Genomic DNA, 22558 nt, shown 5'->3' on the forward strand with positions numbered 1-22558 from the left:
CTCAGCCTATATATGTATGCACATACGATTGGAAGAAATGACAATAAAGTGTTGAAGTTGAAGTAAAACCACATATCAAGGATTTTTTTAACCAAGCCTATTTGTCAGGCCTTTTCTCGAAAATTGCATTATCCATAATAAAATGAGTATATCTCTGCAACCACAAGGTCTATTTGAATACTTTTGGTGTCATAGTATAAAGGGAAAAAATTGAGAAATTGCTGAGATGTGTAAATTTCAGTATATGTACTGGTGAAGAGTGAATGAAGATGACACAGAAAAAAAAAATAATAATAATATTTGCCTAAAAAAATCATATTTTTGATGAGTGTCCTTTAGAATAATGCTATCCAAGCTCAAACCCTCTATAAAATCATTGTACAACATAGTGAACATAGTCTCTGCAGTGGTTGATTCTGATTAATTGAAGCAGGACAAAATTATTGAGATTTTACTACATTCAGGCCGAGATTTCCAAAATGTCCATTTTTGCACAGCTTGGAACCACCTGCCAATATAAACCATATTGTTTTATCTTTATTTTCACACAATTTGCATAAACTAACTAAAAAAGAATCAATCGGGACAAAATAAGAACTCCTTTCTAGGCCCTCTGTGTCCCTCTGTGTAATGCTGCCCTGACCTGCTTATTTGGGTGCAGTTACGCCTGGCTCTATCTCTGCAGCGGATTGGTTGATTCGAGTAATTGACAGCTCATTTGAACCGTCAGAGCCAATAGAATGAAGCTATACCCACGTGGATGTGATTGACAGCACTGGCAGCCATGAGCCAATCAGAATCAGCATAATCCACGCGCAGGCCAATGTGCTGTTGTGTGCGCTGAAGGTTCCGCCCGGGTCCTAAGCACGTCGGTCGCGGCCGGACCGATTTAGATGTAACACCGGTCAAAGTTCAACTGGAAATATTGTGGATTTACCTACAGTCTATGGGATTTACCCATAAAACAAACTTTTCACGGCAAAACAGCAAAGGTAAGATGAAATGTACAACCATGTTTTGGCAGTGTCTGTGTTTGCTCGACTTTGCTTGTTGTTGGCTTCTCTCTCTGCCGTGCTCCTGTGTAGCTTCTGTGTTAGCCGTGGTTGCTATGTAACGTCCCAATCTTTGTAGCCCGGCTCTCTCAGATTAGTGGTAGCTGATGTGTTTTGCATAATGTACAGTAGTAGGCCAGAATGTGGCGACTGGGTCCACACAGAGGTGCTTCATGAAGTTTGATGTTTAGTTGTTTGTTTGAGTAGTGTTTGAGCTGTGTTTGGGTCATATAAACAGGTTTTTTTTTTACACGTTGTAGCCCAGCTTCTGCTGTATAATTTGACATAATATGACTATATTCTTTCATAATTAGTGCAGTGGTGGCTCTGTGATTGTTCTGCATGTCTCCCTCCGTACAAACGCTCCGTTCTGATCCAGCTCCACTGGACTTTCAAAGTAAAGGTGACGCCAGGTGAAAATGAGTTAAATAGTGAAACAGCGGCGCTTTTATAGCCAATTTTATGATTAAACTCTGAACCTGGTCGGGACTACAGGTTATGAGCTAAGCATAAGTTACCATGGTGATCTAGCCGGGTTAAAAGAGAGCCACCTTTGTAGTACAGGAGAGCCTGGCTTTAGACTCAACATACCTCGCTAACCCACTAAACTGGCTTTGTAGTACACCCCTCATAGTGAACACAGTCAGTACAACAACAAACTTTAATACGAAACAAACGCAAAGCTTTAAAAATAGCACGTCACTAACGTTAGCTGGTCGTCTAACAACAACAACTTCTACTAACTAGTGTACGTAACTCGATAAAGCCATTCTCTCGTTTGCTTTTGGGAGCAGGGGAGTGGGCATCCACAATGCGGTGTACATCGTTGATCTATATTTTGGGCAGATTTTGCAGGCATCTCGAAAAGTTTATTGTGACAGGCGCTCTATAATGGTAAGCGAATGAAGCAGGAAGTTAACCGGAAACCGATATGCCGACAACCGGGGAAAGCGGAAGTACGTCATGGGACTTGTGCACAGAGCCTATTGGGGGACTGTGGTTTTGAGTAAAGGATAGTGGACAGGTGAGGGTCTAAAATAACTAAAGTAGGCACAACAGCAGTGTCGGTCTCTGGGCTGTACTACTGCTTGTTTAATGCTCAGGGCCAAGTGGACAGTCATGGGAATCTGTAGTGAGCCATTTCCAGTGGTGTGCAGTCAGGGGTAGCAGGGCCAGCACTGCTAGCCCTGTCAAAAATGAAATAATTATTTTTTTTCATAATTAAAAAGTGATTCTGAAATGTGTCTGTCAATTACTTGTTCAGTATGCAACTTTATCCAGAAAACGATTTGTGGAACTCAAATTTCCTATGTCCTATAAACGCATCACAGCTCCGTTCCTCGGCTGGGGCCAGCAGTAGTTGCATTGCTAGCCTTTGGTTGAAGCTGGACGCTGCTATTGGGTTAAAACGTTGAGTGACAGTATCATCAGCCAATCAGATTTTGATGTGTTATTGACAGAACGCCCTAGGGCCAGCGGAGTTTCTAGTGCTGGCTAGAGCACTGGAAAAGAGAGTAACGACACCACTATTGACTCCCGTGGTAAGGGTTTTGTGGCAGGATATGGGTATTGCAAAAGCGCCCAGAAAACCCATTCACTCCAATGTATGTGTGTTGCCCACTTGCTTGTAAATTGATGAAAACGGCCGTGTTTTTGTTTTTAGGTGTCTTGGTCATATCAAATTATACTTATAATTTGTTTATTACAAAATGTAGATTGAAACATTAATGTTCTGTTTTTTTTGTGTGTGTTTTTTTACTCGCCTATGTGTTAATGTTCATCTGTAAAGGGTCCTCAATGATGCTATTAACGTGGGTGATCTATAACTGTCCTTAAATTATTGAAAATACCACACTTGCTGATTCACCAACAATGCAGAGTTGTCAGTTCTTGGGCGCTTTTGCAATACCCACATTCCGCCATCAGGAGGCGCTTCCATTGAACCAATGCGTGTTGTTACTCTTTTCCAGTGCTCTAGTGCTGGCCTTGGTGTTGTCATTGAAATTAGCCTGACTGATTGGCCCATGGGCAGCTGCGTGATGACGCACGTAGTCTGTTATTCTGGGAAGGTGATGGCAGGTGATTTAACAGCAAGATTTTGTGATACGACTGCGGAATTTTGCAGAAAAAAATTGATTTTTTGCAAGACAGACGCCTAAAATGGATCCTAACTCAAACCAACAAGCTTTGTGTGGCATACGGTGGGAAACTATGGTACAACTGGTTGACAGCTAGCTCGGAGCACAACAAGCTGTTCTGATGGACATGTCCACTCTTCAGTAGGCTACAAGCCGTGGTGATGGGTGAGTGCTATTTTTTTTTTTTTTTTTTTAACTTTCTCAGATTGACGCTGCATACTGTTGGGCTATTAGGCTACTGTATGCTTTTGGTGTTGCTTCTGGGTCAAAAACTCTCTCTCTCTCTCTCTCTCTCTCTCTCTCTGTGTGTGTGGGTGTGTCTCAACCATTAAGAGATTGTTAATTTTTAATTTTTGTGGGCACACCCTTTGGCATGGGTCTGTTACAGAAATTGATTTTATTTTTGAAGTGATTAAGAAGTTGGGCAGTAGGTGCTGTTTTTGATGTTTTGTGTCATATGGTGCATTGTAAAGTGGTGAGTGATCTAAGGGAAGATGATCAGATGGCGATGCTGCACAGTGGTGTCTTGATGCGTTGTGGTTGTTCAGCGGTCGTTGGTGTTGATTAAGTACTGCTGCACAATAGTGGCCTTGCATTTTTTACATTTAATTTTTTTTGGGGGGGGCGGGGGCGAGGGAGGGGGGGGTTGAGGGTGTTACTGCTGGCCCTGACTGAAAGGCCACCGCACGCTACTGGCCATTTCCCAAGCAGGGAAGGGAGAAGTAGCAACAAAATAATAGAAATTTAACGTGCACACAGACACAATGAAAGTAACCCATTTAAGCACATAGCCTAGGCAACAACCACAACAACATTGACCCTTTAACTTGTAGCCTAATACATTTTAACTCAAGGATTTTAAAAGCAGCAGAATAGAAAAGCTGCAACCACTTTTGTTAACCCAGTCTGGTCCAGTATCAGAGGAACAGCCACAGATGTAGCTGCTAGCTATAGGTTTCTGAATAAACGTCGTGAATTTAATAGGCTAATTCATTGAAAATATGGGATGTCTGAAACCACACAGCCCGCGGCCCTGCAACACACATCACTGCAATACACAACCTGGGAGGGACATCAACCTGCACACCTACAGTCTATGAGCAGGACAGAGGGAGCTCAAATCAAGATCCATATCAACTGTGGGCAGGACAAAACCACTTCTCCCAATAGGGGGAGGCAGAGCGCTACCTAATATGCTTGTTTAATGCTCAGGGCTTGATGGCTTCTTCTGGCACTGTGCCAATTAATTAAAACTGAATAATAGGGATGTCCCGATCCGATATTGATATCGGATTTATGTCCGATATCAGCCAAAAAAACTAATATCGGATTATATCGGACTGCATCTAAAATCTCCGATATAAACGCTCCGATAAAAGCAGTCCATTATTCCGCTCCAGCACTTCTGTCCTATATGAATAGGTGACTCGTTCACACTCCAACACAGTAGGTGGCGCTAATGCACCTTAATGTTGGTGCGCCGCCCACAGAGAAGAAGAGCGGCCGGCTGCAGCATGCAGAGATCACGTGATCACAACAACAACAGCGTGTGTGCGATTCATCAAGGAGAAGTGATGTTGACTGTGTGGCACGTACGTGTACACACACACGCACACAGACACGGGTGCATGGACAGGTCGCGCTTGCCCGGTAATAAACGGTAAATGCGCTATATTGCTCTAAATGTACAGTTCACATTAACTACCGACGGGGTCGGTGGTCGGACTCTTCTGGAGGAAGACCAGCTGGTCCACATGTTGTGCCGTGTTAACAGTGCTGAAGCCAGAATTAAATTAACGATGCTAATTTCTGTTAGCCCGTCTATGGCGTTTCACATTATACGTTAGCATTAAGCTAGCGGGCTTTATGCTTAGTTACTGGCTGTGTGTTTTGAACGTTGTTTCAAACGACGTGGGTTTGATTGAACATCTTTGATGCTTAAATATTGCTGCTTAATATATTGCTTTACTCCTCTTTTTATTTTATGTATGCCATTCTTACTGTAGGGCAGGCTAGCCTATAATCTTCAATTTGGAGTGACAAATAAAACGTTGAAGCAAGAAGATTTTGCCTTTTGTTTGACATTTATGTAATTCAATAACAGTTGTAAATAAGGTTTATTTTTTAATATTTTACAGTTCAAAAGTAAGCTCACTACTGTCTGTCCCATAGAAGAACATGACAGTGGCAGCCTGTCAGTCAGCAACAGGAGGATCTCCTTTGTATTAGAATTTGAAAAATATAAATAATCGTTTTTTTTCACCACCCCTAATATCGGATCAATATCGGTATCGGGCCGATATTGAAGGCTGCAATATCGGTATCGTATCGGAAGTGAAAAAGTGGTATCGGGACATCCCTACTGAATAATAAAAAAAAAAAACATGCACTAGAACAGAAACTATCAAGACAAGGTATGAAGATTAAATATAAAAAGATATTTGAATGACAAGTGTTTTAAACTCATCTTGCCCCAGTCTGGCGAGAAGTCAAAACCCCCATGGGGTCCAGGCACATTGGAGTCTCCCGTAGGTCCAGGACACGCCATAGAAACACCTGCCAGTACAGAGCTGGAAGACGAGGTAGCAGCAAATGTGCGTTTGAAAAGACACCATGGTCTCCACTGAAGCTCTCAGAGACCAAAAGGAAAGGCGCTACCTTCAGGAGGTGTAGAGCACTCGCACAACACGGCTCTGCGACCTATCGGTCTTCACTGCCAGTAAAAGTTGGGAGCAGCACCTTCCCGCCATTGGGCCACAGCAACAGCTGCAGACAAACGACATTTCCGTCTCTCACTCTGTCCAGCTGCCTTCTCGACATCGTTTTCCAGCCTATTTTCCCGCCTCACCTGTTGACACAGGTGAGTGTGATAAGGCCCCTTAGCCTGCTCCCAACACAGGTGAGTGTGATTAGCCTGCTCCCAACACAAGCTGGGTTTCCATCCAAATGTATCGAATTTAAGAGCAGATTTTGTGAAAATTCGCAAAAAGCAAATGCGAATTTATGACCGTTTCCATTCATTAGTGTTTTGCGATTAGGAGGAGTGCGCCATGAGATTACGTCATAAGAGAGCGTGAATGTATCCAACAGTTGACACCCAGCTGACACTCAGCTGACACTCAACATCATGGACAATTTACGTACTTTCCGGACTATAGACGCACCTGTATAAGCCGCACCAGCTAAATTTTAAAAGAAAATACTATAGGCCGCACTTGAATATAAGCCGCAGGTTTTCATGTTGTAACATGAGATATTTACACAGAAAGACAGTCGGGAACTGTGCAAGTCCGCTCGCTTTTCCGATGTTTTGGTTATGCTCCTCTCGCCATGTGCATCTGTTGACAACAAAGCTGGCGAAAAATCAATAAATGGAGCGGTGGATAACGTTACTAACGATGTTACGGCGTGTGATTGTGTAGTCTTAACCGCCATGAACAAAACATTATCTACGGGTTACGGAGCGCGTTTGTGTTGCGGTGTGCAGAGACAAGAGCTGGGAGACCGGGGCGTCGTTCTCCATTTGTTTGAACGTCGCTGGGTCCAGCAGCACTTCACCCACAAACTCTGGCTCAATTCGCATAATCTGTTTCCATAACAAAAAGTCGCATTTTCATTTAATCGATACGCTGACAAATCCAGCCCCCCAAAGCGTAAAAACTTTTATGCGCATTTACTGCCTTTTTTCGAATTTCTGGCGTTTCCATTCAAGTATTTATTCGCAATTTTTGAAAATAAGAATAAAAAAAGGTGGAAACACAACTACAGGTGAGTGTGATTAGCCTGCTCCCAACACAGGTGAGTGTGATTGGCCTGCTCCCAACACAGGTGAGTGTGATTGGCCTGCTCCCAACACAGGTGAGTGTGATTAACCTGCTTCCCACACAGGTGAACATCATCAGTCATCAGTCATCAGGGAGAGAAAACACTCCCAATGAGACAATGAGCTAGCTTTTTGCATCTTTATGTATTTTTTGAGTGTGTCTTTTTTTCGTCATTGTGTGTCTGACATTTTGAGTCTTTGTCATTGTGTCTCATGTCAGTTTGTGTATCTTTCTCATTTTTTCCCTGTTTTGTGATTTCTTTAAAGCAGAAGTAAGCGGAATGTTTGTGTTAATATAAGTCTTAAATAGTTATATCTTCTGACAGCAATCATAGAGTGTTTGGTCTGAAACACGGGTCTGTCAGTCACTCTGCTCTGCTGTAAGCAGAGGAGAAAACTTTCCTTGTATCCTACAACCTTTATCCAATGAGGAGAGAGAACGGCATAAAGGGGCGGCCCTCTCTGTGTGTGCAGCCAAGGGATGCGCGTGCATGTGGTGATGTAGCGACGAGGGCGGGGGCTGCTAACTCCATCGTCTGACAAGAAGTTAGCCAAAACGACTGGATCGCTTACTTCTGCTTTAATCTATGTGGTCATTTTATTTCTTTATTTGGTAATTTTGTCTTTAACAACAAGAAATATTATAGTTCAAATTGTTCCTGGTCCATAATTTCTTCTGTTCTTTTGCTTCCTGGTTGTTCATGCAGTCATGTGACTGACTTTAAAATATAAACAGGACTTTAAAGTATGAACAAGAATGACAATTTCAACTCAGAACTTGGAAGGTAACAACGTTTATTTTACAAGCATCATTTTGATGACAGACACGTGTTACTGCTACTGTTACAGGTGTTGTGCGGGAGAGACATCAGCTCCAATATACTGTAGGCTAATCAATGTTTGATGGCAGGAATCATCTCCCATGTGTCTCTTGTGCATCTGGCATCTTTGTTCTAGTTGTACATGGACATGTCGGACCACTGAAGAAAAAGAAGAAAGATATTGTTAGCACCAAAAGGTTGAAACAACAAAAAATATGATGTATTGTTGATTTATGGTAGAACAACATAGCAGACTGTGATGTAAAAGAAACTTTGCCTACACCTCAACACTATTTGTATTTTGATACTGCAGTATAGTTAATTTGACATGGATATTTCTGCATTATGTCATTTCTGTGAAATTGGGTATTTATAGACTTGCCTCATCCCAGGTCAGGCTGATCACTCCATCAGATGATCTTTCCTTGAAAGTGCCTGTAATAGAAAACAAACCACAGATGTCTCATCAGTGCTATGTATTTGACTTTGCCATGGCACTGTTTGGGTGTGATTTCTCAAAATGATGTGTGGTTTAGAAAGTGATGTCACTGAGCGTTGCCAGGGCACTCACCTGAAGACTTTTCCAGGCGCAACATGAGAGTAATGAACTCCTCCATGGAGGTAGAGGAGTAGCCGGTGTAGCGGAACATCATCACCCTCACCAAGCTGTCGCTCACATTCATCCCTGGTACAAACACAAGAAAAAGCGATGGTTGTCTACATGATGCATTCTCTCTTATTCTATTGGAAATAAGGAGAGGTAAAGTGATTTGGTCAAGTTTAATTACACTGATAAAAAGTGTTACCTGCGGACTGAATTGCCTTCGTGACTTCATAGTCAGACAGGGTTCCATTCTTGTTCAAGTCAGCACGATTGAAGATTTGCTGCAAAAAACATCTACCTTTAGAAACTAAGAGCAGTTGTTGTTTTTCGTTATTAACCATGAGGGAAATAAGATAAAACATATTTTCTCATCATGACCACGTTGGCTGTGTTACCTTAAATTCATTGATCTTCTTCCAGAGAGCAGAGAATTCAGTGAAGGTCATCCTCAGGTTTCTGTCTGTCTGTGGTGCAGGTTAGGGACCTTACATCAACATGTGATGACAAACAATTTCACTGCGGACTAGGGACTAGGGTTTTAATTTGACTGGAGCATGACAATGATTGGGAGAGTAGAGTAAAACACTTGTTTACTCAAGGATACATCCACTGAAGCGATCATGCTCCTGCAGGTATCAAGTCCAAAGCCGTAGCGGCTTCCTGTGAATCGGAGGGAATGGATTTGAGTCACATGAAATGGAAGAAGAAGTTGAATGTTGAGCTCATGTGATGTGAATCCACTCACCATGAGGGAAGTTGTTCTTGAGGAGCTTCTGCAGCTGGTAGGCACTCAGCTCGCCGTTCTGACAACAGATACAGACACAACAACTGTGATCAAATGGTGTCGGAGAGAGAGAAGAAAAGGATGAGTGGAGAGACAGAGGGAAGACTCCACACCTGATCGGCGTAGCGGTTGAACAGGGCACGGGCGGGATCCGTGTCATTGTCTTCACCCGTGGGGATCTTAAAGAAAACAAAAGGTTTCTGATCGTCACCAACATTGTTCCCACAAGTTAACGGACCAGACTCAAAGCCACACTTTTATTACATACCGAGGGGAGAACCCGTGACTCCTCCTCCTTATGATCATCATCATCGTCATGATCGTGATCGTGATCGTGATCGTGATCTTCATCATGTCCATCGTGGGGGCTGGATGCAGAAAGGAACATGTTGAACAATAGACTCAAGCCTAACACAACAACTGTACCAGTCTGTTATAACTCTTTTTCATTGAATCGACCTTCATACTGTTGAATCCAACATTGATTCAAAATGCTCATTTTAGTGTGAATGTGTGGTAGTATCAGTATCTTAATCAGTCCCCCTGTTTAGGACTATAAATCTCCATGGGATCAAATCTTTACCTGATCTTGACATCAGACTTGGTGTAGACGCTGAGGACAAACTCTCCAGACATGTAAGGCTTCATGGTGGAGGGGACGATCACATACTCTCCAGGCTCCAGACTGTGCATCTCAATCAGATCCCTCTGGTAGGTGTACATCTGTGTTGTTTTCATTGGCCCATTTCTTCTGAAGAAGTCTCTACCCAGTTTTCCTGCTGGGGTCTGAAAGTACAACAAACCTTGTTTAATGGTATAAAATAGTTTTTTCACTATCAAATTGCTTTGTTCAAGTGATGTGTTTTGTGTTCACAGCTGGAGATGATGCTTGTTCTTACCCCTGGTGGAACCTGATGGAGGTGAAATATGAAGAGGAATGTCATTATAAAGTTTTCAAATCAGTCAAAACATTTCACAGGAATAATTGTTAATCTTTATCTTGTTACATCATTTCCGTACTTGCATTTCGTATTATCAAGTCTGTGTGCATACCTTAACGACACTAAGTCCAATTGGGTGGGAGCGTCTCTCCTTACGTGTCTCCCCCTGCTGAGGTTTCTGCATCAGAGAAAGCAGGATGTTTTTGTCTTCCTTCTCCTCCTTGTTGATGATTTTCACCTGGATGCGATACTGAGGATTGGTGGCAAAGGTAGCTGCAGGTAAAGAGAAACATCAAAAATGCAGATGAGAGTAGTGCTTTGTTACTTTAGGAAAAGTTAAAAGCAAGACAAAACAGACAACTTGTTGTTGTTACTAGGTAAAGGTAAAATAATAACTGAACTGGACTCACAGTTAGAGTAACTGCCTCCTGCAGTGCTCCCTGACACCCAGCTGCCATCATAAACCATGCACTGCCACTGGCACTTGAGGTCACCATCAATGAAGTTGGGGTTCTCGCAGCAGATGGACACCATGTTGAAATAGTGACAAAAGTCCTTCAACTCCATCCTGAGAGACAAAGTTGAGCACAATGAGAGACGCACAAGGGGAAGGCCAGATGAGGAATGAAACCTCAGCAGCACTACATCCAGTGTCTGAAACTCTGGCTGTGTTTATTTTCAAGAAAACATCAAATTATCCAGTTTATCTACCAGAACTCTCCATCATCGCGATCGGCAAACTTTTCCCGATCCTCCTGTCTTGCTCCGTCCCACATATCTGACCTGAGCACAATAGGAAAAGAAATGAATGAATTCCATATTAAAACTAAAGATACTGTATGTAGGCTGTTCCAAAAGAATAGAACCTGTCATAAGTTTGTTTTTTCATATTATGCACAGTCGTTTTGACATGTGATCGACTTACTTGTCACTCCACTTCCCGTTCCACTCTGTTTTACCCCAGGGGTTCATGACTCGCACCAGCTGCTTTTTGGAGCCGTAATACTCCACCTGAAGATAAAATGATCAGTTGACAATTGAAGTGAAACCTTCCTAACACAGGCAATACCAAATGAATACTGACAGCATCTCAGCAGCAAAGCATGAGCTGTGTACATCAGCACACTTCCTACCTCAGTGACAGCTGTGACAGAGTAGGCATGTGCATCCACCAACCCGGTGTTGGCCACAGTGTTCACAATGCGACCCTGAAATGAACAAGACCACAAATCAGTTTGATGTTCTTCTTTCTTCTTTAATTTTCTTCTTGAATTTGTTTCTTACCCCTTTAGGAGCCGTCCCACAGCAAATCATGGACCGGCAGCCAGTGCCTCTGCTCAGCTGCTGCCACAGCTCTTCATCGTGTCCATAAGTGTGGGAGTCTCCTAGTTCATAAGTCATGTGCACACCTCCACTGAAATCCTTGCAGGCCTCTGATGGCAGTCCAGCACTCATGTCTGCGTATGAACCACACACCCTGAGGGACACAGACAAAAAGAAAGAGACATCATCATCATTTGACATCTGGACTCTGGTCTTTGTGCCACAGCTGTGAACATCTGCACTCTTTAGGGTGACTGGTACGTACTTGGCGTAGGCTTTCTCTAGCAGAGGAACCCAGAACTCGTTTCCTTGATTGCAATGCACAGACAGCAACTTGCCATTCAGAGTTGGCAGGCTGTCGTCAATGACAACATCCACCCATTTGCCAAACCTCCAGAACTGTCATAGACAGAGCAGGTGAGAGTTACAAGTTTGTTGATGAACGCAGTGTACTGATAAACTCACATCTGCATGCATCATTAAATCTTTACCCTGAAGTGAAAGATTCCTGCATATTTCTTGAAGGACTGGTCCATGGGAACAACCTGAGCCATCAGATGTTTCTGGAACGTCAGAGCAGAAATTGCAGCCAGAAACCAGCAGTTACCTGGCGAAGGGGAAAGGAGAAAAGGTTTCTCAGGCATTGCTAACTATAGTTCAGATCTTCCATCTACACAGCTTGTTCATGTTTTTGTGGCCTTCAACTGAACCCCAGAAATCCTTGCTTACCCACAAAGCCTTGACCAAAGTCAAAGCGTGAGGTTCCCTTCTGGCAGAAAGTCGGCTCATCGCTGTTGTTCTGTTTCTTCAAGAGGTCCTGGACAGACAATGGAGGAAATGACACAAATATGATTAAGATGCAAATTTTAAAATGTAATCATAGGCTATTTGTTCCTCTTCTGTATGAACGTGATCGATTAAAATATATTTGAAAGTATTTTACCGCTGGACGAAGCCACTCCACTTCATCCTCCTGCCAGCCGGCCAGACCCAGATCCCCCAGAGTACGCAGGTTTGGTGGGAAGGTGCGGTCCACAAAGAGGCTCCTTCTGCGGACGTGTCTGTCCTTCAGCTGAGCAAAGTCTTGGTGGTTGAACCTGGCAGGGTTGGAGGAGCTCCCCTCGCTGCCATCCGGGTAGCGCAAGTTGATGATGGAGGTGCATTCAGACATCTTGATGAGAGGGTTTGTGGAGACTCTGAGGCACAAGGACAAAGACAAGATTAAGAGACTTCTAAAATGTTAAGTGAAAAATGCAGTGTTCCTCAGAGGTAAGTAGTTACCAAGAGACGGCTGTAACCAACTGCTGCAAGAGGAGTCACTTGGAGTGGCCAAGTCTGGTCTGTGCAGTGAACCGTTCCTCACTTATATACACATTGTGTTACATAAGACTGGAGTTGGACCCACCCCCAGTAAAGAGAAGACACAAACAATGATGAGATGCTGAGTGAGTTTTGCACAAGAAAACCAGTTTTCCAGAGTAAATCTCCTCCTCCTGTCATCTCAGGTCTGTTTGGAATGACAGACATTTTCTGTCTGCTCAAGGCAAAAAAGAAAAAAAGAAGGTGGTATGTTGACATGTGGTTAATAACCAGAGGTGACTACTGGTGCTGCAGTCCACAATAATATAATTCCCATCATTTGTTCATCTTTGTGCTTTTTCTTTAGGAAAAAGACTGTGTTTGTGTCCACTGTTACAATAAAGGGAAGCAATTTCATTGTACTAAATCACAATAATGATGGCTGTCAGGCCATCATCGTAAATAAGAATTCATTCTTAATTATTCTGCCTGGTTAAATAAAGGTTAAATTAAAAAAAAAAAAAGATCCATCATGAGCCTTAAAGGTGATAGCTACAAGTTTAATTCCTCCTGGCTAGTAGGTGTTCCACTCACACTGCCTGCTCTCGCTCCAACCTCCAAGTGGTGTTGCCGTAGGCAGCTGTCCAAGATGGCGGCCGGTCTGCGCATGCGCAGACCAGTTTTGTCACAGATCCGGTAGCGTCGCAGATCGGGTAGCGACAGACAGCATAGACTGTATAAAAAAGAGGTTGCCAGTTACAGCAGTAGACCGCAGTAGACACATGACATCAACATTCTAATGCTGTTGCCACAGAGATCATTCCATACCCACGTTGCCAACGTAACCAGATGTAAATATTTATATATTTCGGACCCGCCAAAATGTATTAAACAATTATTTATATACTATTTTGGTTTACAAAGTCAAATGTGAAAAAAAACACACAGAAATGAAGATAATCTACAGTTAGAAAATATACATATTTTAAATTAAAGCAACATCTCCACTTTCTAATCGTTCATTATTATTTCTAAACATAGGAGAAGGAGACTCCTGTTAAGAAGCTGAATAACATATTTCTATATGAAGAAAAAATAAACTGAGATTTGATGATCAATGTCATGCTATACTTGAATTTTCTGATTTGGTGTTTTTAAAACCCCTGCAGCAAGTTGCTTGTAAAAGGGGGTTTGACAAGTATGCAGAAAATTGCTGCTTGCTCCACAACCATGGTGGGTTTAGGGGGGAGCGTGCATGTTCCCTCAGCCCTATGTTCCCTCAGCCTATGTTCCCTCTGGACTCTCTCTACCTATCTGGCCTGTCTAGCCTCTACCTGGTCTTTTTACTAAACTTAACCAACTCTTTTCTTCATTGCCTAAACCCAACCAATGGTGGGACCAAAGGGCTGTGGGAATAGGGCCTAATTTTCAGTGACAACAAAAGTTAGAAATGAGGGAACATAGGGCTGAGGGAACATAGGGCCTAATTTTCAGTGACGACAAAAGTTAGAAATGAGGGAACATAGGACTGAGGGAACATAGGGCTGTGGGAACATAGGGATGACCCCGTTTAGGGAGAAATTTGCCCCTGGCAAAATTTTCTTCAGCAAACTGTCACGCACATAAAGACCTGCAAGAAGAAAGAAAATTGGTGGACTGGTTTTTCATGAGAGATGTAAGAGGTGTGGTTAAGCAGTGCTGAGGTGGAGATGACCTCACTTGGAGAGGCGTGTGCCTCCTGCCCCTGAAATCACAGGAAATAGATTTCACCTGGGGGCTGAGGGAGCGTTGAGGCTGCCACACGCGGAAGCCGTGAGTGAACGCCACGGCGGAAGACGCCGACTAGACGCGCCGCACCTTATTCTCCGGGGAACCAGCCTGATACACGAGGAAGACCCATCCACCGTCATTCTTTTAAAAACTTTGAACTGAAAACGAAGACGGGGCTCACCGCTCCAGAGAGAGCACTGGTCTGGGCTGGCGGTGGTGTCGTCCGGGAAGACCAGCTAACTCTAGTAGGCCGACTCACCTCCACACTGTTCTCTCGATGAAAATCAGTTCATCTTCGTTCCTCCCCTGTTCTCTTCCTACTCACACTCCAGGTTAGGATTAGCACCGGTTATGTTTAACATAAATCTCCGTAGACCCGCTAGTCCGTAACATATTTGGGGGCTCGTCCAGGATTCTCTTGAAGTTAGAGAGTTACATCCAAGCAGCCTGTTTGCAAGAAGAGGCACAACGGAGTTGTATTCAGCTCGTTAAAAGCCGTATGTTGCTAGGTTTAGCGGTTGGCCACGGACATACGGCTACGGGCAGAGTAGCTGCACGGTGTCGTCTTCTCGTTTCAAAACAGATGCTTGTGTATATGTAACGGATGTCCGCGGGTGTGCCACAGTCACGAGGTACCAGTAAGGAGAAGTGACAGGTTGTGGCAGTAGCGGTACTGGAAGTAAACTCACTCACCCATAAAAGACGTGCTAACCAATTTGTCAAGTGGTTGTCAACCTCTTGGCGAAACGGTTAGCATCGTCGCCTCCGGTGCGCGAGGTCGCGGGTTCAAATCCTCACTCAGGGCAGGTCGCAGAGTACTCAGGACAACATCGGTCACACTGGTGCCGTGACCCAGATGCCCTGGGTTGAGTGAGTTTAGGGGGGTGAGTGTAACGGAGGTCCGTGGGTGTGCCACAGTCATGAGGTACCAGTAAGGAGAAGTGACAGATTGTGGCGGTAGCGGTACTGGAAGTAAACTCACTCAACCATAAAAGACATGCTAACCAATTTGTCAAGCGGTTGTCAACCTCTTGGCGAAACGGTTAGCATCGTCGCCTCCGGTGTGGGAGGTCGCGGGTTTGATCCTCACTCAGGGCAGGTCCGAACTAAACAACATGGGTCACATATGTATGCAAAACTATGCTAAATTAGGGCATTTTCTATGTGCATTTAGGTTGAAAACCGGGGTGCCTGTTTAAAGTCCCACTCCCGCGACCCTTTTCGGCCATTTTAAAACCAGCTCATTAGCCATGCACATTAGCAATGTACCTCTGGGGGGTGGGCGGAGACTGCGCTGCTCTGCACCCGCCCAGCCACCTCCTCGCACCCCACCCCCCCGCTTGCTGACAGCTGGACATTGTACAATTACAGATTCAGCGCGTTTAGCGTAAAACTCCACACTGGGATTTGATCCCAGACTGGAACATAGTCCTTGCACACAGTGCAAGCTGCTCTACCAGGTGAGCTATACCTGTTATACCTTGACAGCTACACCGAGCTGCCAAGCCGTTCACCTCTGAGCCAGATGCAGAGCGGGGCGGGAGCTTGTAGCACTAGTGCCCTCCCCTGGAGCTGTGACACCCTCAACTCCAGTCTTCCTGAAACTGCCAGTTCGCGTCTGCCATTGGTTCACAGCAGTTTGAAGGCAGAAAAACTCTGAAATGCAATTTTGCACTTCCTTCTCTGCTGATAAGTGCTCTAACACAAGAAAAATGCCACAGGAACATGTGAAAAGCTCAGAAAACACGATTTTCACGGGAGTGGGTCTTTAAAGATTGATGGTAATTGCGGTTTGGTTTGGCGGATAGCTTTGGCTCGTTGTGGCTTGTGTTTCGGTGGGTAACGTTAACATTATTGAACTGTGTAAGTTGTGGTTCATGGACCCCGGGTGTTCATGGGGTTCATGTTTGTATCTGGTTCCAGTAATTTAGGGAGCTACGAGTTGTCTCCCTTTTGATGGTTACACGTTTGTATGGCTATTTTATTTACTCTTATCGATTCCGTTTGGTTCAGAAACTCGCGCATTTGCAAAGAAAAACAAACAACACACGCTGTGTTTGGGTCAGAACAAAGCAAACATGGTGTGGAGGCAGAAGCCTCAGTCTGGGGGTTGAGTGATGTGACAGCATCGCCTGTCGCACCTATGGCACACACACACCTGTGTGTGTAACTGGCCGACACTGTGTGTGTGTGTGTGTGGACACGTGGGCTGCTCTCGCATCAACAGTTGATGTCACTGTTTACTGGATTGTTAGGCTATTTTTGCGAGCCTCTCCCCGCCGCGGGCCAACAGTAGGGCCGGTGTGTTCCTGGCTTTAGTTTGTCAGCTTCAGGTGTTTTACAGTTCTATCTGGAGTGGAGCCGATGTACACAGTGCCCACACAGACCCGTTATACCGGACTGAACGAGAGATTAATGACGTTATGTTAAAACCAATCATCATTATAAATGAGGGTGCGTAGTGTTTATATCCACATGTCACTGTTCTCCCAAAATAAAGTTCGTGGCGTGTCTGCGTGGAGCGGAGCTGCTGACAGATGCAGCTGACAGTGACGTTTCTTCATCACTAAACCTGTGAGCCACCATCCGGTCCTCCCTCGCTCACGTCCTGAGGACAGGACAACGTCTCCTGAACATTCTTTGTGTTTTCCTCTCTTCATTTCTAACCACCTCGTTTCGGGTTTTGCTCGTAGCCACGTGAAATGGTGCGCCCTGTGTCTTTTCTCTCGCGCTCTCTCTCTCTTTCGCTCGCTCACTCTGCATTAAAACGAAAGTTATGAAAACAATAACTAGTGAGAAGAATACAGATGCGTAAAAACAAGGGCTGACCCAAAAAAATCGAAGCTTCGTTCGTTGCCATAGTAATTGATCATGAAGTCTGTGATCAATTGTTTTTTTTTTCTTCCTTTTTTCCTTTTTGACACCGGTTGTCATCGGCAATTGTTACATTAAAATGAGTAGGCTACTTGGCATCCTGGAAACCTGACTGATTTTGGAGATATGCAGTGTTTGTTTGCCATTACTGTCATTATTTCCGCTACGATCGCGCACCCCCCCCCCTGTCAGACGTTACGCCCGCCACCGCCACCCCCCCACCGTCAGACGTTACGATCGCGCACCCCCCTGAAAGTGTGGTATTTTTTTTCGCATTGGATAATACAGGCGGCATGGATTATACGTCAGCGTGCGCACGATTCATCAGCCACTGATATTGGATCCGTCATCTGTCATTCAAACGTCTGAGACACACACACGGAGCTCGGTCTCGCCCCAAGGTCTGAATATCCCACCCGTTCGATAACGACCAATCAAATTCGTTTTCCTTACTCGGGTAAACTCATGTTGCAGCTTGTGACAACTCGGCGTGACAAACAGGACAAACGGCCATTTCTGTACACCTTTAAATTCCTCCTCCAGGCACATTATGATTAAAAACACCACAGACAATCTTAAACAACTATATTCTTTATCTCGAATATAAATCGAGATCAAATAAAATGCAGCATATACAAATATCTGAGCATGCGCATCTTGATTAAGGGTCACCAGATATTTGTGATGTCAAAATGGGGTCATGAGCCAAAAAAGGTTGGGAACCACTGCATTAATGCAAACAAACCCATTTCTCTTTTATTCCCTCACCCAATGAGAATCGATAAGGAATCAAATCGATAAGCAGTATCGATAATGGAATCGGAATCGCTAAATTCTTATCAATACCCATCCCTAGGTCTTTGTGTGACCCATTAGTTTGTGGCTGCACTCGATTTTTGTTTGGTCACCTCTGGATTACAGTGACATATTTGGACGACATGGTTTGTTACAGTGCTTCATGGTCTGACCATATGGAACATATTAAACAGCTGTTTGACCGTCTTAAACAAGCAGGGCTGGTAATCAACTTGCCTAAATGTGAGATTGGGAAAGGGCAGGTCACATATTAGGGGCACCAGGTGGGTCAAGGCTCTGTTAGACCTAGGACTACCAAAGTGCAGGCCATTTTGGATCTTTCTGTCCCAAAAACAAAGCGGCAGCTAAAGCCTGCCACACACATAAAGATAATCGGGCTGATTTTGCCCCGATTTTCCCCCTTCCGACCACGGACAGACACCGCCCGATTATCTTAAGGTCTTAAGATTATCTTATAAGATTCTCTTGTAGTGTGTGGTGTGTTAAGAGTCAAAATTCCCCCGACAATCGGCTCGGAAAACGTTCGGCGCCGATAATCGTAAGTATTAAACATGTTCAATATTTACGATTATCGGGGCCGACTTCGGTGGCCGTTTCAATCAAAAGTCATCTTGTGTGTGGAGAGCCGGTGTTGTACGGAGAAGTGCCTGCTCACCGAGCTCTGCTTGCTGAGCTCTGCTCACCGAGCTCTGCATGCTGCTGCTCGCGGCAACAAGCCACTTCTCCGCACAACACCGGCAACCTCACAGAGAGCCACAGTGCAGCCCTGGCATTACATGAGGTTCACACAGACATTCACGCATACACAGGAGGTTTCCTGATAGCCGATAGCAAAGACAGTGGCGCTCGTAGCCGGCAACAGCCGGCAATACAGCAGCCTTGTTTAAACGATCATGTGACCGCCGCTCACAGCCCGTCATGTGACAGCGCACGGCTCCCTATTGGACAGCCGCTTGACTGCTCGGTGTCCGGAGCCACAGACACACACAGATGGGGTCGTTGTAAAGGCTGAAGTGTCCCGCTTTCATTAAAAAAAAAATTACGTCGCTCTCATTGTCCATTCCGGAAATAGACCCGAAAGAGTAGCTACAACGACACTCCTGGTATCGCTGCTGATGCCGCGGATTGTTTTCTGACCAGAGGGTCAAGATTCTGAAAAATCTTAATGTGTGTGGTGTGTTGTGTTTGGAATATCGCAGCACACCACACACATTATGATTAAAACTGTTCAATCACAGATTTTTTATCTTCATGTGTGGGGTCTCTCACAGATAATAAATCGGTTGAGATTTATAAAATCTTTATGTGTGTGGCAGGCTTAACGCGCCTGTTAGGAATGTGTGGCTTCTATAGACATTTTGTTCCAAACTTTGCAGCTGTGACGTCACCACTAACAAACCTGCTGAAAAAGGGAGTCAAGTTCAGCTGATCAGCAGATTGTCAGAAAGCTCTTGAGATGGTTAAAGCTATTATAGCTAGTGAACCGATACTGGTTGCTCCAGACTTCTCTGCCCCATTCAAGTTGGCAGTGGATGCTTGTGATGTTGGAGTGGGGGCAGTGTTACTGCAGACTGATGTGTCAGGTATAGACAGGCCCGTGGCATATTTCTCTAAGAAACTGAATCGCCATCAGAAGCGATATTCCACCATTGAGTAGGAGGCCCTGGTGCTGGTTCTAGCAGTTCAACACTTCGAGGTTTATGTTTCCAGTGCTGGAGGGGATCTGGTGGTCCTCACTGACCATAACCCACTAACATTCCTGGCAAAGTTCAAGACATCTAGTCAGAGAGTGTTTCGTTGGAGCTTAATCTTGCAACAATATAACTTGACCGTGGTGCAGTTGCCAGGCAAAGACAATGTCATTGCAGACGCCTTGTCAAGGGGGTGACCGTATTAGTAGTTGTGTAGGTGAAAAGTTTTGCAGTGCATCATTTTTGACACTTAACGTATTGGGGTTAAAAGACTTATTAGACGTTTGCGTCATCTTTCAAATTGATAGTCGGAATCCCTGTGTGTTGTAATATTGTGATGGCTAAGTTTTAAGAAAATGAGGGAAATTATTATAAAAAGGATAAACAGAATAATAATAGGAAAAAAAACAAATGGGGTGAATTTGGGTTGTTTTTTTTGTTGCGGGGGGGAGGAATGTTAGGAGTAGAGGGATTGTAGCTCCTCCTTTTCTTTATTTTCTCTATCCCTCTGTTTTCATAAATTGGTGGACTGGTTTTTCATGAGAGATGTAAGAGGTGTGGTTAAGCGGTGCTGAGGTGGAGATGACCTCACTTGGAGAGGCGTGTGCCTCCTGCCCCTGAAATTACGGGAAAAAGATTTCACCTGGGGGCTGAGGGAGAGTCGGGGGGAACGCCACGCTGAGGCTGCCACACGCGGAAGCCGTGAGTGAACGCCACGGCGGAAGACGCCGACTAGACGCGCTGCACCTTATTCTCCGGGGAACCAGCCTGATACACGAGGAAGACCCATCCACTGTCATTCTTTTAAAAACTCTTAACTGAAAACGGAGACGGGGCTCACCGCTCCGGAGAGAGCACCGGTCTGGGCTGGCGGTGATGTCAAACCACATATCACGAATAAGGATTTTTTTTTTTAATTGAGTAGGGGCGGTGCGTGGCGCAGTGGTTAAGGCAGCCGCCCCATGTAGAAGAAAAAAAAAAGCCAAAAAAATGTACTTAAAAAAAAAAAATGAGTAAAGGATCCAAGTAGACAGGTGAGGGTCTAAAAGCAGGCACAACAGCAGCAGTGGTCTCTGGGCTGTACTACTCCTGCTTGTTTAATGCGCAGGGCCAAGTGAACAGTCATGGGAATCTGCAGTGAGCCATTTCCCAAGCAGGGAAGGGAGAAGTAGCAACAAAATAATAGAAATTAACATGCACACAGACACAATGAAAGATAAAGCACATAGGCAACAGCCACAACAACATTGACCCTTTAACTTGTAGCCTAATACATTTCAACTCAAGGATTTTAAAAGTTACAGAAAAGCTACCACCACCTTTGCTAACCCAGTCTGGTCCAGTAGCCTATCAGAGGAACAGCCACAGATGTATAGGTTTCTGAATAAACGTCTTTACGGAAATTAGTTGGCAAATTCATTGAAAATATGGGATGTCTGAAACCACACAGCTGCTCGCTCCATGGCCCTGCAACACACATCACTGCGATGGTCTACACACCCTGAGATGGACACTGCGCAGTGGGCCTGCAAATCAACCTGCACACAGCAGCACAGAGGGAGCTCATTATCAAGACCCACATCAATAAGGAACACTGGAAACTGTGGGCAGGACAAAACCACTTCTACCAATAGGGGGAGGCAGAGTGCTACATCTGCTTTTTAATGGGTTTCTTCTGGCACTGTGTCAGTTAATTAAAACTGAATTAAATAAATGGGGTCATTCCTATGTTCCCACAGCCCTATGTTCCCATAGCCTTATGTTCCCACATTTCTAACTTTTGTTGTCACTGAAAATTAGGCCCTATGTTCCCACAGCCCTCTGGTCCCACCATTGGTTGGGTTTAGGCAATGAAGAAAAGAGTTGGTTAAGTTTAGTAAAAAGACCCGGTAGAGGCTAGACAGGCCAGATAGAGAGAGTCCAGATAGGTAGAGAGAGTCCAGTGGGAACATAGGGCCTAATTTTGAGAAAAATCTTAGAACTGTGGGAACATAGGGCTGTGGGAACATAAGGCTGTGGGAACATAGGCATGGACCCTAATAAATAACATGCACTCAGACAGAAACTATCAAGACAGGGTATGAAGATTACTACTAAATGTATAGGATATTTGAATGAGTGTTTTAAACTCATCTCGCCCCGGTCTGGCGAGAAGTCAAAACCCCCGTGGAGTCCAGGCACATTGGAGTCTCTCGTAGGTCCAGGACACCAGTACAGAGCTGGAGACAAAACCTGACCAGCAGACGAGGTAGCTGCGAAATGTGCGTTTGAAAAGACACCACTGCTGAAGCTCAGAGACCAACAGGAAAGGCGCTACCTTCAGGAGGTCTAGAGCAGTGGTTCCCAAAGTGTGGTACGCGTACCCCTAGGGGTACGTGAGCACATTGCAGGGGTACGTAGAAACATTAATTAATTTATTACCAAGATGATAAATTGATATTCTGAGTCACTTCATAAGCCCATTACTGAAATGGTACGTGCGCCACAACTAGTTCCCCCCCCAGAAGACAACAACCTATAGCACAGCTTTGTATAGTTGTCAAAGTATCGATGCAAAACGGCGCATCTGGATACATTACTGATTTCTAAAAGTATCGATATTAACAGCCCCCACAGCGCCCG

General features: G+C 44.6%; 1 protein-coding gene across 1 annotated transcript; it reads right to left on the reverse strand.

The window, feature by feature from the left end:
- Positions 1–7966: 7966 nt before the first annotated feature.
- On the reverse strand, positions 7967–12887 carry LOC146974902 (calpain-1 catalytic subunit-like). Its single transcript, XM_085798884.1, has 22 exons — positions 12768–12887; positions 12430–12682; positions 12216–12303; positions 11978–12093; positions 11752–11885; positions 11448–11640; positions 11297–11371; positions 11089–11174; positions 10875–10946; positions 10574–10731; positions 10276–10436; positions 10122–10133; positions 9806–10008; positions 9491–9590; positions 9336–9401; positions 9184–9241; positions 9043–9098; positions 8834–8902; positions 8641–8719; positions 8406–8519; positions 8217–8269; positions 7967–7993 (listed from the first exon to the last, which is right to left on the reverse strand). Exons 2-22 carry the CDS (start codon positions 12655–12657, stop codon positions 7967–7969), a joined length of 2148 nt encoding a protein of 715 aa, XP_085655010.1. The 5' UTR covers positions 12658–12682; positions 12768–12887.
- Positions 12888–22558: the final 9671 nt, after the last annotated feature.

The sequence above is a fragment of the Trachurus japonicus genome, chromosome 14, assembly GCF_045865225.1.
Source record: "Trachurus japonicus isolate A0001 chromosome 14, Traja_1.0".
NCBI lineage: Eukaryota > Metazoa > Chordata > Actinopteri > Carangiformes > Carangidae > Trachurus > Trachurus japonicus.

Excerpts from the sequence above, each read along its gene's own strand:
- LOC146974902 (XM_085798884.1), bottom strand. The coding sequence starts at position 12,657 with ATGTCTGAATGCACCTCCATCATCAACTTGCGCTACCCGGATGGCAGC. Across the intron at positions 11,175-11,296 it reads CTGTCACAGCTGTCACTGAG|GTGGAGTATTACGGCTCCAA; the intron begins GTAGGAAGTGTG and ends TTTTATCTTCAG. Across the intron at positions 8,903-9,042 it reads GCATGATCGCTTCAGTGGAT|ACAGACAGAAACCTGAGGAT; the intron begins GTATCCTTGAGT and ends CCTGCACCACAG.